Below are 14,342 nucleotides of genomic sequence, written 5' to 3'. Positions count from 1 at the left end.
CCAGGGTTTGGCCGACACGAGCCCCTTTTGTTAGCAGAGATAAGGAACAAATATAAGGGAACAGTTTCTTCCTGTCTTTATCCAGAACATTAAAAAAGCTTGTTTTGACCATCACACTGTGTTTATGACAAAGCTGAGAGTTTCAAAAGGGCTTTCAGCTGTGAGCAGAAACATCATCTTGAATCACGTTCAGCAAATCTGTGAGATTTGGTTAAATGACTTATCATTAAAACAACATTATGCAGAGGACGCTGCATTCAATCCAACATGAAATGCACCTCATCCCATGTCCTCTCCGCACAGATTTGTTTTCAGCTCTTTCAAAAGTCTCCTCAGTGAACGGCGGACACTGACCCCGCCGCCATGCCGGCCCCATCATGTGACACGCTCCCTACCCTGTCGCTCAGCAACGGCCCCCGCTGTATGTCGGGGAGCGGGTCCTTCCCCTGGGGCCCTGTGGGAGTGTCGTTTAAGAGCCATCTCCCTCGGCCGCCTGAGAGGGCTTCCTCTCCGCCTTAACAGCCTCCTCGACTGGGGCCTCAACTCTTGAAGAGCTTTTGGGAGCTTTGCAGGAGAAAGTCTCCACAACGGTTTCCACTGACTCTATCCCTCTCTTTACAGGCCTCTCCTCTCAAAATATTTATGCATATATAGGTACATAATTGTCCATTAAATGCACTTTGGGATTCTGCCTAAACTCAAGTACTTGCCACTTTCCAAATGACTACTGTTGCAGGAAAATTATTCAGACAGAGAATCAATTGGCAATCTTATCTAAGCCCATAAAGTAGGGCCTGAGATTTGATTTAGGATTAAGTAGAATTAGAACATTTGGTGGTGTAAGTTAATTGCAGGCGGAGAGTGATTCCCCTCCTGTGGCTGACACAAGAGTGACATCGCATGATATGAAGCCTCACATAACCACATATAAAACCATGAACTCCATAAATCAGAAAAAGGCAAACACAAGTGAAAATTCAAACAAGATGTGGCTCTGACTTTGATGTCCTAGGCGACTTAAGACGGCTCAGCGGAGAGGCCGAGCACACAGAAGCAATTGCACAACCCCCGTTTTTTTTTTTTTTTTCTCTCCGCGTAACCCAAGACAGGTGGAAACCACAAATCAAAAACTGTAAAAGAGCACAAAATATTCCCGTTATCTTCCCAAGCTGCTGACAGCCTATACATCTTCATTCCCGTCGTGCCTCAGCACGCTTTTTTTCCCGCCAGCTTGATAACAACATTTAGCAGTCTACATCCGTCCCAATCATCTATCACTGTACCCAGATGACGGAGATGTATGAAAACAGGAACTCATCATCACCGATACAGTAGTTTTTTTTGTCGTGTGTGACAAATGGAAGATTCTGCTGTGTGCACTTTGTCTGAAACTCGGGAGAGGAAAATACAGATGTAGTTCTCCCTTTTGTGGACAAGTTTGGAAGTGAGATGTAACGTGAAGAAGTGAAAGTTTATGCAGATATTAGAGGGAGATGCTTAATGTTCAGTGAGGTTGAAAAAGGAAAAGGTATTTCGCATTGCTATTTAAAATAGAGATGCTTGGTTTATGATTCAGAGAGGAATAAAGCAATCGACGGCCATCATTTGTCTCTTTTAATCTTCGCAAGAAACTAACAAATTATCAAGTTAAAGTGTAAGACATGAATTCATACATGTGCCAGTGACCATTTGGCATACTTGGTTCGCTGTCCAAAACAGTTACTTCTCTGGATTATCGGGATCTTCTACAGTCTACGGTAGCAATGGGTGGGTGTTGTGAAAAGATGCCAAAAATGCAGACAGGAACTTTGAGCCCGGACAGGCCAGCATGGCCAGATGGCCTGAGACGGCGGTTGAGAAAACTCTGGTCTTACCTGCTGATTTTGGAGTGAACTTGTCCCTGTTGGCAGCGCACACGGCCAGGAGCCGATAGCCCAGGTCCAAGTCGAAGCCCTGCTGCGCTGCTACGCGGCTGACCACCTGAACACAATGACAGCATGCATCACTCGTTGAGGACAGTGTTGTATTCTGTTGGTGTCTGAAGAATATTCCTGCTGAGGAAATAACTAATCACACATAGTTTTTGTAAGATAAAGCATTTTTAAGACACACAGGTCAGTACATTGTAAAGATCTTTTGTCGCACTCTTGCTTTAAGTTAGATTGTTGGTCCAGCATCTGTGAAGTGCTGGAGTGTGCTAGTTTTTGGAAGTTAAACTCAGTTGTTATCTTTATTCTCTTAATTCCCAGGAAGATGAAGGTCACAGAAAAGCCAAATCTATGCTCACCAGTTCCAAGGCAGCACAAAGCTTTATTTCCAAAACATTTTTTTTAATAAAAATCTGCATCTTATCACCTCAAATAAATACCGAGAGTTAGAGGTCTCATGTCCTGACAAGATTTAGAGAAGCTAAACGAACAAAGTGCATTCATCTCCAGCAGGCTGGACTCTCTCTCTTCTCTCTTGTCTGGTCTTTCCAAAAAGACCCACTAGACACCTTCAGCTCAGAATTCTACTGACAGAGTTCTAACCGGAACCAGAAGAACTGAGTACATCACTCCTGTTCTTCAATACTTACACTGGCTACCAGTTACCTACAGAATAGATTTTAATGTGCTGCTAGAACCAAACAGGGAGAAGCTGCTTTTAGTTACTACACTGCACACAGACGGGACCGACTTCCCAATGATAAATGCGCCCCGACTCAAATCTAAATGAAAAACTGTTTTCCTGTGCTCATGACATGATTGGTTTCTCTACTGCACTTTTATGTCCTTTGCTGCATTTGGGACAACTTACAATTTATTGACTGCACTGTAACTGTAAATGTAAATGTAATTGTATTTCTGCTCTACTATTATTATTGTCTATTTGCATTTCATTTTCATTTGTATCACTCATTTCATTGTATCGATTATGTTTTAATATCTCATTTTATTCTGTTTTTTCTTACTAATTCTATTGCTTATTGCTTCTATTCTATGTAAAGCTCTAAAATGTGTTGTATAAATAAAGCTACTTTGCCTTGCCTTCAAATACATGTAATGACAGATCATCATGGGCTAGAGGCGTCAGATTTTTATTGTGCAGAAGTTGAGAAAACAGTAAAAAAAAAAGTTTAAAAATGCCTCATATTACAATGTTAGAATATATAGAAAATTATTCACTATGTAAAATTTTACTTTTTTTTTTTACAACACGCATACACACACAAACCAAAAACAAATAGACCTAACGGTAATATAAACATCAATGATATTGTTCCGACATGGGTATTAAATTCTAATTTTTGAAGATAGATAACCACATGTATAGATTATTAAAGAAAAGATATTGAATACAGACCCATCCTGGTAGTTAAACACATCAGAGGACTGAACATTTTGTCTTGACATTTTCCCAGATTTTGGCTGTTACATAAGAGCGAAGTTTGGCAGCATCAAAGATCCATTTGAACTTAAGGGATAAAGTCCCTACAAGTTTATCAGTTCCATATGAGCCAGTGGACAGCAAGATGAGAAGAAAATGTGGCCCCAAGTGCATCGATGCCCACTGAGAGGAAACATTAAGAGAAACATCCACATGCCATAGGAGGCGATGTAAATCACCCTTATGTGGCACACGTTGCTTTGATTTACCATCGCCATTATCAGCTCAAAGAGAACCGCTCAATTCATTTAGACCTTCAGGACATACTAAGGCCTGTGTGGACCACACTGGGCCTCACTCAAGACAGATTCTTCTCCCTGCCTGGCTTTTCATAGCCGCGATCATACTGTCACACTCCGAAGTTCAAGACAAGCCCTGAGGTAGTACAGCTGAACACTGCTGCCTGCACCATATCATTATCTTCTGTAAGTATAGTCTTGACGTGACACCAAAACAGTGTGTGTATATCTGGCCTTTATTTATAGGAATTGCCCATTAAGAAAAAGATATACGAGTATGGGCTGCCTAATTAGAATCTAAACTCGTGAGGGACATTTTGCTAAATGGTAATTCTAGTGTAAGAAGTTACAACAAGTAGTTCTAATTTCAGGACTTAAATTGTACACAGCCAGTGGAGTTGTGGTGGACTGTCTACTATAAAGCAAATATGTGCCTTTAAATTCAACATTTTATCTATTTGACAAATCCTATCATCTGAATGAGCTTACCTTAAAGCTCAGCTAATAAAAAATAAAAAAAACTTTGCTAGTCTTAAAAAAAACAGCCACCAAGGAGAGCAAAATTATTTTATTTTCCAGTTTAAAGTCCAGCTCCTATGAAACACTGTATGACTTTCACACTAGCAACAAGTCTAACATCTCTGTGAGGCTGCACCTTGGCCCAGCAATGCTTTGAGCTAAATGTAACATTAACATGCTAACATACTCACAATGAAAATGCAAACAAATAAGTACAGTTGAGGTTGATACTGTTAGCCATGCAATTAGCATGGCTAAGAAAGAAAACTTGAAATAAGCAATGAAACTTTCTTTACTACGTTAGTCTATTTATTCAGTTTAATTTAGGAGTTAATAACAAAATTAATTATTCTGACTCTTTACAGCTGATGGTCAAAGGCTTCATTTGGAGGTTGTAACATACACAGGTTTATACGCAATTTGCATTTTTTTTTTCTTGTCTACCTATGAAAAATAGATTGAAATCTAATTAAGAACAATCAAGACCAGTGACCTTCAAACAAGTACAATAATTTCATGCCAAATGGTGCTTGAAAATGATCTATCTTGCATGAGATTGAATTAATCTAAAATAACATGTGTGATAACATTACGACTTTACTGATTTGCCCTTTTTGCAGTGTGCATACTACAGTACAAAAAAATCTTATCAAGCTATTTTTGTTTTCCCCATTGGCAGGTTGTTTTGTTTGATATCATAGCAAATTTCTCTTGATGACACAATATTTAGTTGTTTGTCTGATATCACCAAATGCCAATGCTGAGGCAGCACTGAGATACCAACATGCAGGCAACAGGGTGAAGTGTTTACCATTACAGTCTGAGAGCGGGTAATTTCACAATCACATCAGATTCTCTGTGCTCCCTCCCAGTGTGGTTCACGCCAAGGTCTATACAACCCATAAACTAAAAGGAAAAGCCTTGAGATTTTCACGGCAGGAAACAAATTGAATTGGCGAAATTGAGGAAAAGTCACCTGCTGCTGCACATTAAAGCAGTAACACAAACAATCACTTGAATGGAGGGATGTGTCACTGCGGTTTCACTGAGGTGATCAAGTGCAAATCTCTCGGGTTCCTTTGCCCGCTGTAGCTGTGCTTGCTCGGCGGGGTTACAAATAGCACCCAACAGGAGCTATATGTATCTCTTATCCACTGCTGGAGGCAATATGGAAATGAGCATGTTAAGTATGGCCCAAGGTGACAGGTGAGTGACACATCTGCAGTCCATCCATTGTTCTGCTGACTGTGTGCTTGGCCCAAAATTTGTAGAAAATGGAGAATAATTCCTCTATTTAGCACCTCTCCTGTCTGCATTGACACTGAATAATTCTGAAGGGGGTTTTATTCAAGGAATACCCCATTAAAAATGAACAACTCTACCAGTACTCACCCCCTGTTGGTTTGAAAAGTGGCTCATCAGAGTGGTGTGTAGTTTGCTCCTTTGCTGGCAGACGGAGGCTGTAGTCAGCTTAGATTCAAAACAGTTACAATGGATCCCCAACATTATAAAAAACAAACATCTCAGAACACTAATCTGCCTGTTCACCAAAATACAGCTAAAAAGTTTGTTGTTTAGCACCTTTAGCTGTTTACATTTCTTAGCAGCATAAGCTAATAGTAGTTCAACGCTACAAATGTAAACAGCTAACCACACTAGCAACATGTGCTGTGTAAGCTGTGTATTTAGGCATAGCTTGGGTGATAAACCACCACTGCTGACCCTCTAAATGTTCAGCATGTTTCAAATCCTATATATTGTCAAAAATATACCAAAATATGGCTAAATGGACAACTTCAAATCGTCGCTACTGCAGTTAGCTGTTTATCTTGTTGCTAGCTAGATAACAAACATAAACAGCTACCCATGCTAGCAACAAACAGAGGATCATTGTTGGTTAAAAAAAAAAAAGGCTAGATATAGGATTGACAGCGGACTACTGAGTGAGGAATGATTTGAGAAGTTTGTACGGACATTTTGATACTGTTTCGAATCTGAGCTGACAGCTTTTGTCCTTCATGAGAGAGCAAGCAACAGACTTCTCAGGACCACCTTTCAATCCTACAGGGGCTTAGTGTTCGACAAAATGCAAAACAGATTTATGGTGGGGTATTCCTTTGAATAGACACTGAACTTGAGAGTGTAAAGGAATTACATATTTACCTCTTTTGACAGTTTGGTGCAGCATTGCAGACAAACAGCTCTGCCCTCGATATGTATAATTAAAACTAGTCAAAATATGCAACCCTGCTTGCAAATTACTCTGGTGAATGTTTCAATTGTGGCCAAAATCTCTTCTTTGTTTACAGTATACGTCTCAAAACAGTCAAGTCTCTTTTTTTCAAATGTCATGGGATACTAATTATTCAATTAATCAAAAGCCCCCAGACATTTAAGTAGGGGAATTACGGGGTTTGAAACTGTATTTTCTTATGAGCACTGATTGCTTTGTGGTTTGAGGACGCTTTTGCACTTGTCCTTTTTGTGTTCCAGTGTGGCGATTTCATGAGCCACAGCACAAACTGTAACAGAAGTCACTATAAAGTGACTGAATCTCAGTAGTTTCCAGCAGCTCAAATGCTTTTTATTGTCCAGTGACCTCAGTGAAGATCAGGCAGCTAAACATTAGCTCTGTTGTATCCCTGAGGGAGTTATGAAAAGAGCCACAGCAGCAGTTGTTTTAGCGGCCTCCTCCTTGTCCTTGAACCTTTGAGTATGAGACAGCATAGGGAGAGAGGGGGGTGGGCAACTTACCGTTAGGCATCCCATCAGGCTTTGCTCGAAGGGACGCTGGAAGGCTCGGGGGTCGCCACACCAGTCCAGCAGCTCGGTTGCTGCTGTTTGGAAATTTGCTGGATTTTGTAAGTGCTGTGGGGAAAAAGGAGAAAGATTCAGTCCAGAAACATTCAAAGGTCATAAGAATGTGAAAACAGAATAGAGATATTCTGAGATACATATTAAGCTACCCAATAACTTATTTGTGGATAATGGATTAGTATAATAAGACAAGATGAGAAGGTGCTGGATAATTGGCTTGGGTTTTATTTTGTCATAAAACCAAGCTATGCCTCCATTCTTGTAAAATGTGTACATATATCCAAAAACTAAAGATACCTCCAAACAACCCAAAACATTTAATTACATATCTGTTGTGAACAGGAAAAGTGTATTTCTTTCTAATATAATATAACAAAATAAAATAGTAATAAATTTGGTCCTGGCCTGCTAAAATGACAGTTTTGAAGTGATTTCATGGTCATTATGGGCATTAAACACTAGTACTAATACCACATAAACACATTTGCTTCAATTCCCTTTAATAAAAAGTTTCAAACCTGAGTATCCAGGGTAATCCTGAGTATCTGACTTCTGTATCTACATTGAAAGGATGTAGAGCCAAAAGATATGGAGGATAAGGTTAGACTACCTGCCAAGTTTTGCTGCCTCCCTGTATCCGCATAAGAGATGGAAAGCAGACGACTGGATCGATTGTCACCAGCAGGAGGGCCACACCAATAACAGGATGAATAATTAAAAGCACTCAGAGTGTCTTAAAAGAAAACAGCATCTCCCAAATTTTGCTTATCACACTTTAGATTACTAATGCTGTAATGCTCTGGGCTGAAGGGGTATGTCCCCATTAGACTCGTGCCTTCACCTCACTCTCCCCAGGTTTGTGTAGCACTGCCTTGCCACTAAGTGCAATAAATCTCCTTGTGTGGCTGCATGAATAGCCGAGGAAGCCCTTATATCACCAGCCGGCCCTGAGCTGCGCTGTGACTTTATCTGACAACAGGCTCCTTGACCTACAGGCACCCCTTTATGGCATTCATTCCCCAACCGGAGCCAGCAGCCCACTCACTAACCCTGCTGTCCGTCTTGCTGTAGAGCAGCACAGGAAACTGAAAAATGGACCTCTCTGGGTTGCCACAACGGACTCGGCGTTGGTCATTGATCTTCTCTAAAAGCTTTCAAACCTCAATATGAATTTTATACATAGAAGAGCAGACTCACTACCTCCACTCTGCAGTAATCTGTTGCCTTTGGAGAGATTATGCACACAAGCCTTTGTAGTGCACTTGTACAAACCAGGCACAAATGGACTCCCACTCCATGGCATCAAAGGTAAATAGAGAGGTTTGTCATCCTTCTTAACACATCTGTGCGCTTTGATTTCACTGTCAGGGAATAAACGAGAAGAGGAAGTGACAGCTGTGCAGTCACTGCCTCGCAGTGTTTTTTTCTTGTTTGCTCTTTAGGGGGCAGCAGAGGTCAGGATTTGGTAAGGCAGCTTTCATATCAATTTACAAAGCCTTTGACAGGGGCTGGATGAAACCAGTCTTGTTTATTTTATGCTCTGTCCGAGCTCTGTTCCTCGCTCGCCCGACATGTCTTTGTTGGGGGAGACTAAGATGAGACGCGGTGGGGTTGCTGAGCATGTAAATTCTAATGGTGGATAAAGTCTCCTGTAGAAACACACACAGCCACAGATGCTAAATTTAGATGAGTCTGGAAGCTAGACAACACACGCAATCAGCGCACCAAGGATGGAGAGGGGGAGAAAAAGGGGGGAAGGAGGGAGAATATATAGAGGGGAGAGAAAAAAAAAAAAGAAACACGCCGCCACCACTTGGGCTTGAAGTGATTACTGTTCTTTGCACTCAGAACAATTGGTCCCACCAGTGTGGCTGTCACAGGGAGAGCTTGGCACTGCCACGCCACAGATGTTCTCCCTTCTCTGGCCAAAACCCACCAATCAAACCTAAACTAGTAGCCAAGAGACCCCTCACTCCCTCCCACCCCCCTGTCCTTGTCCCCTGGGCAAGAATGATACTCCAACATTTACACTCCAGTTAAAGCTCGGCCCAGTTCGAGGGAAACAAAGACAGACGGGACTTGCAATGTCCCGAGAATACAGCTTTCTTCAGATACAATCATCCTCTGTAGTCACGTCTGGAAACAACTTGATCTGCACATCTGCAGCTAAACTGAATGTGACAGCGCACGCGATCTGGCAAAGGCTCCCTTTCCTCTCAGAATCACAGCTTTTGGTTTTGCTGCTGTTGTTGTTCTACATTCACTGACGCCCCAGAGCACTGAAAACATATTAATGGAGACAATTAACCCTGGAAAGAACACAGTGGAAGACCAAAAAAAAAAAAAAAAAAACCCAGATCCATAGCCAGTACAGCAGAACAGAGAGGGATGTCTTCCAGTTCATCTTGAAATATTGACACACTCTGAGGAAGTGCTCCTGCAGCGAAAGGAGAGTTCATAGTTTCCGCCAAATCCCAGAACATATCAGTGAGTGGAGTGTCTGACAGCAAACCAGCTTCCCCACAGTGAGAGGAAAAATACGGTCTCTGAAATAAATACCAGCAGTATCACGGAACCCATCTTCCCTAAAGTGTTCACAACGGTGCAATTCTGGGACGCGAGAGGAAAACAAACTGCCACTGAGAAACTATGTGTCGGGGGGTGGGGGTGGGGGTGGGGGTGAAATCAGATAACTGTTTTTATGTATCACTTCTAAACATCTTCGTTCGTTTGAAGGTTAAACAAGTGAACATATTTATTTTGCGGTATCACTTTCTAAAAGTTACAGATATGATCCCGCGAGGTATTTAGCAGCACCTGCACACAGCAAAAGGAAACAAACACTATCACGATTGTTTACCTCTACAAATATTTATGTAAAAAAGCACCAGGGCTGAAACTAATATTTCTATTTGCTTTTTATTAATCAATTAAGATAGTTCCCAGAGACTAAGATAAGATCATTATTTGTTTTGTTTTGTCTGAGAAACAGTCTGAAACCCCAACGATACTCAATTTACAATGATATAAAACAGCAAATCCTCATAATTCTGAAGCTTTTGTTTGGTAGTTTTGCTTAATAGATGGCTAATACCATGAATCAACCCATCAATTATCTAATTTGTTGTTGAGTCAATTTGTGTCTGTTGATAATCAATTGATCCACTGATTGTTTCAGCACAAAATAGCAGTCAGGTGTCAGACTTGTCATGAACTCCTACTTTTTCAACGCTAATTCAGAAGTAAACAACTTCTGGAGGACTTTTATAAATGCTAAGTAACAAAATAAGTATATTGATGTGAAAAATGGCCATGTTTTTATAGTTTATGAAGAGTTTGCTTAAGTTATTGTTTAAAAAACACATTACTACAATTTCACAACAAGATGGCAATTTAAAAATTACCACCGTAATGATTTCTGATTTAACTTTCAACCCGTGATTCAATCAGGCCGACGGATTCCAATTTCCTCCACTTTATCATCGCGCTCAGCAGTAATTTATCATTTGAGCAACAAAATCAATTTGTTCCTCTGTCCGCGGCACCGGCTGGGAGCATTCAGACAGACATGTCACATCTCCCAGAAAACAACAACACAATGGAGGAGCCTTCATTTATATTCCTGCTCCACGTCCATACTGCCTTTGAGAAGCCAAATTTCAGCATGTGCACACTTTCAATTAAAGCAAACAGCTGGATTGGTTTACAATATTTTCTTAATTATTTTAATGGCTTGGATATTGGACAATGGGGAGCAGGGGGAGAAGATAGTGAGTTAATTGTTCTGATCTCCCCTGATGATCATCTTTGTGTGCGGGGAGGAGAATAGACGGCCGGCTGAATGGGCTCACTGCTAGTCTAATTGGCAGGACATAAATGGTATTTATTATGCGGGTCTTCCAAACCCTGATTGTCTGCGGCACAAAGCTGCCTCTATTAGCAGGGTGCTGGCTCTTACTGGTCGGTTTGAAATGACCCGGCGCTTAACCATTTATTAGATGGACTGGAGGCCTCCTTGTATGCCATGGATCTCTCTAATTGGCATGTTTACCCATGTGCTGCTCCCCCGGCCGCTAACATCGGAGCGTGTTTGTTTAAATTTTTCCCTTGTGGGGTTAACACATTCAACCCCGTGACATTTGAATTGTTTGAACTTTTGTATTTCTGTTTCTGTTTTGTGAACTTCATTTAATGTAACCCATCAGCAATCAGCAATATAGTGCATTCATAGAATCCAAATTATGACTGAAGAAGGAGTGGATATTGAATATTTAATATCCTGCTGTGACGACGGTTACCAGAGTGAGGACAGGGACTGTTTACCTCTTTCTACCTTATTACTTAAGAACGTCAAAGTATGTGTCTACACACAGAGGCTTCCCTCTGTGTGCTCCCTAAACACTCGCCCCGTCTCTATCTGCCTCACCTTGTCTCTCTCTCTCAGTAATAGCTGGGAACTCCCTGCCGAGGGTAAAACAATTTGCCACGTCCACACTTGTGTCTCAGTGCAAAGCCCCAAACACTTTCCCCAAAGGCCCTCTGATGCACTTTTCAGGAGGTGGACCTCAGCACAGACCCCAGAAACAAAACGGGCCGTCAGTTAAGAGAAGAGATCAAAGGGAGAGCCCTGTCGCCCGGGGTTACGCAAGTATGTCTGTTTAATTCTGCCAGAGATTCGTCCCGCTGTAAATGCTGGTGAGAGGAGAACAAAAGGACTCGCTGGGAGTCAGCAGTGGTGGATGAAGAAAGAAGGGTGATGATGGGGGGAGGCAGGGGAGCCTCCACTCTTTGACCCCAGTCAGAAACCTGAGTCACACCACAGGCCTGATAATAGGACCAAACAGATTAGTCAAACAGGACGACAGCAGATGTATTAGGGCCATGACTGGGAGTGTGCGCACATGTGTGCGCAAGCAGATATTTGGAAAAGGAAACAGACTGTTACCTCCCTTCTTCTTTTTTCTTAAAGCAAACAAATGAAACAAATTGGTGAAAACTTGTTTTGGCTTGACGGTTTTAGGTTGGAGCTCAAAATCGTTTAACACAAACTAAATTAAGAGGAAATCACCAAAACTAGATTCATACAATAAGGTTCAGAATCACTCATAGTGATAAACATCACACATGAAACAGTGGAAGAAGGATTAATATCCTCTAACAAAGCTAGTTCAAGAAGCAAACACACACCTGCACACTCATACATATATCCATCACAACATGCCACTGTACCTAAACTGTCAGTGCTCTGCTCACTCTTTTGCTATCAGGACTGCCGCCACAGCGCTCGCCTGAAAGCTACACTGCCACTGTTGCTGCTGTTGTTGATGAAGCATTTCCAAGGCCCCACCTCCACCTGTAAGCTCTCTGTCTATGTTCTGCTTGGGGGCAAGTTATTATCATCACTCCCCCATTCCCTGCTGTGCAGAGTTTCCTATGTGGGGAGCATCGAGGTCAGAGCCTTGATGCCGAACATCAACACTCTACATAATCTGTGTTTACATAACAACACATCCTACGGCTGACGGACCTCGAGTAAAAGTTACAATCCTACACTGGATTTTCACAGTTTACCACAGTGCAAAGTGTGTCAAGCATTTACATTTATTTGTATGGATTGAAATCTTTCATAGATTGGTTCGTTGATCTGTAAGCAGTATTTTAACATTGTACCGTAGCTGTGCAATGTGAGTCTGACTTTGCAGTGGCAGTTTAAATTTCACCAACTTCATATTGTTGCTCCCCAGGGAAACTCTGAACCCTGTGTCCAGTCTCGGGTACTTTCCTGCTCTCGGACCAACAGAACAACAACATTGTCCTCTTTAGTTTTGGCTGACTCTGCTTAGCATTTTCTCTTGCTTTGAATCATATCTTCAAGCCACGACACTACTGTTTATCAGAAACCCCCAAAAGTCGACACATGTTTACATGTCAGTTTATCTCATAATCCGAACCCCTTTTGAATATAAAATCTGAATATGCAGGGAAACTAAGGGAGGAACATTTGCCCCTAAAATATGTGTAAAAGTATGGAATATGGAGGTGGAAAAGTAGAACATCGAGATTTTACTTAACTACAATACTTATGTAAATACTTACTTACATATCAAGCCCTCATAATGTGGCAAAAATAAATGTTTAATACCTGGTAAATCAGACTGACTGACAAAAGGTTTGACTTAAACAGTCTGTCTCACCTGTTTGATACACTGCAGACGGTCATTGGTCTGCTGTATGTGTCTGTCCATCGACGGAATAGAGTTCATGTTGATTGTCCCTCTTTGGCCTCTACCTGCCAGCCATTAAACTGGAGCGTTCTGCAACAGAAACACAGACACGTGTTAAAGCTCGCCTCTTCCCAGGGAAGCTGCCAATCCCATCACCAACAGGATATTGCAGTTTAGTGTGTCTATGTGTGTGTGTGTATGTGTGTGTGTGTGTGTGTGTGTGTGTGTGTGTGTGTGCGTGTGTGCGTGTGTGCGTGCTGTGAGCTGAGCAAGGAGATATTGATTTGGCAGGTGACAAGCACCTCAGAGAGCCCAAAGGATGACATTTCTCTCAGCTCCTCTGACACCCTTAACAAGCCCTGGCGGTTGCCCCCGAACGCTGCCACACACCTTCGGAGAGGACGCACTGGACAACTTAGAGAAGATGTCTGACCGCGTTCAAAGCACCTCGAGGGGTAAAAAAGAACAGAGACGGGAGGGACGCGCGTTGTGCAGAGCCTCACAGTCTGTCAGCATTACCTCAGAAAAGTGCATGAAAGCCTTCCATCCAGGCCTGTGAGAACATTAACTTGGCATGTGGTTCTCTGTTTACATTACTGAGCCATTATATAATCTTTGGTTAACAATTATCTGTACCCTGGGCCCAGACATGCTCTACATTTCACCCCCCCCCCTCCCACTGCTCTCCAGCAACATAAGAGTTCCTCTAACAAAAGCCCTTACAGCGCACTATTGATTTTGGAGCAGCAGCTTATGGAAAACCTCTTTCTCTCTCGCTCTCTCTCTCTCTCTTTTTTTTTTTTTTTCCAGAGGAATAATTTTTCATGGAAGGCAAACAATGGGGCTGTGGTCTGACATGCTACATAACGTTATTACAAGTTAAAAAGTATTACAAGCTACGTTAAAGGTTATCAATGTTGCCTGTGGGGGTCTGATTTAATGTTGCATTCAACGCCATATAAATATCAGACTCGGGGTGTCAGCCATAACTCACAGTGACCTGCAGCTTCAAGTGGAGGGGTGAGTGAATTAATAAGCACATACTGTATGGGTGGTGCTTTGAGATGTTCCCCTTCATCTTCACCCATCGTCTCCCCACCACGTCCCCCCCCCC

At 42.0% G+C, this 14,342-nt stretch overlaps 1 protein-coding gene and 1 long non-coding RNA gene across 2 annotated transcripts in view; both read right to left on the bottom strand.

Annotated features, from left to right (window-relative positions):
* zmiz1 (zinc finger MIZ-type containing 1) overlaps positions 1-13,281 on the bottom strand; it is a 38,969-nt gene extending 25,688 nt beyond the window's left edge. The window contains exons 1-3 of the mRNA XM_022743361.1: positions 13,199-13,281; positions 6,942-7,055; positions 1,875-1,980 (exon numbers count right to left, since the gene is read on the bottom strand). Of these exons, the coding sequence (XP_022599082.1) occupies positions 1,875-1,980; positions 6,942-7,055; positions 13,199-13,267 (289 nt within the window). The 5' untranslated portion in view covers positions 13,268-13,281. The remainder of the gene's footprint in view (positions 1-1,874; positions 1,981-6,941; positions 7,056-13,198) is intronic.
* Positions 13,282-13,286: 5 nt separating this feature from the next.
* LOC111220309 overlaps positions 13,287-14,342 on the bottom strand; it is a 75,177-nt gene continuing 74,121 nt past the window's right edge. Inside the window, exon 3 of the long non-coding RNA XR_002665052.1 lies at positions 13,287-13,318. This is a non-coding gene — a long non-coding RNA (uncharacterized LOC111220309). The remainder of the gene's footprint in view (positions 13,319-14,342) is intronic.

This window comes from Seriola dumerili, unplaced genomic scaffold (assembly GCF_002260705.1).
Source record: "Seriola dumerili isolate Sdu_G_001 unplaced genomic scaffold, Sdu_1.0 BDQW01000068.1, whole genome shotgun sequence".
Taxonomy (NCBI): Eukaryota; Metazoa; Chordata; class Actinopteri; order Carangiformes; family Carangidae; genus Seriola; species Seriola dumerili.
The sequence above is the reverse complement of the archived record's forward strand: the minus strand, read 5'-3'. Positions and strand labels throughout refer to the sequence as shown.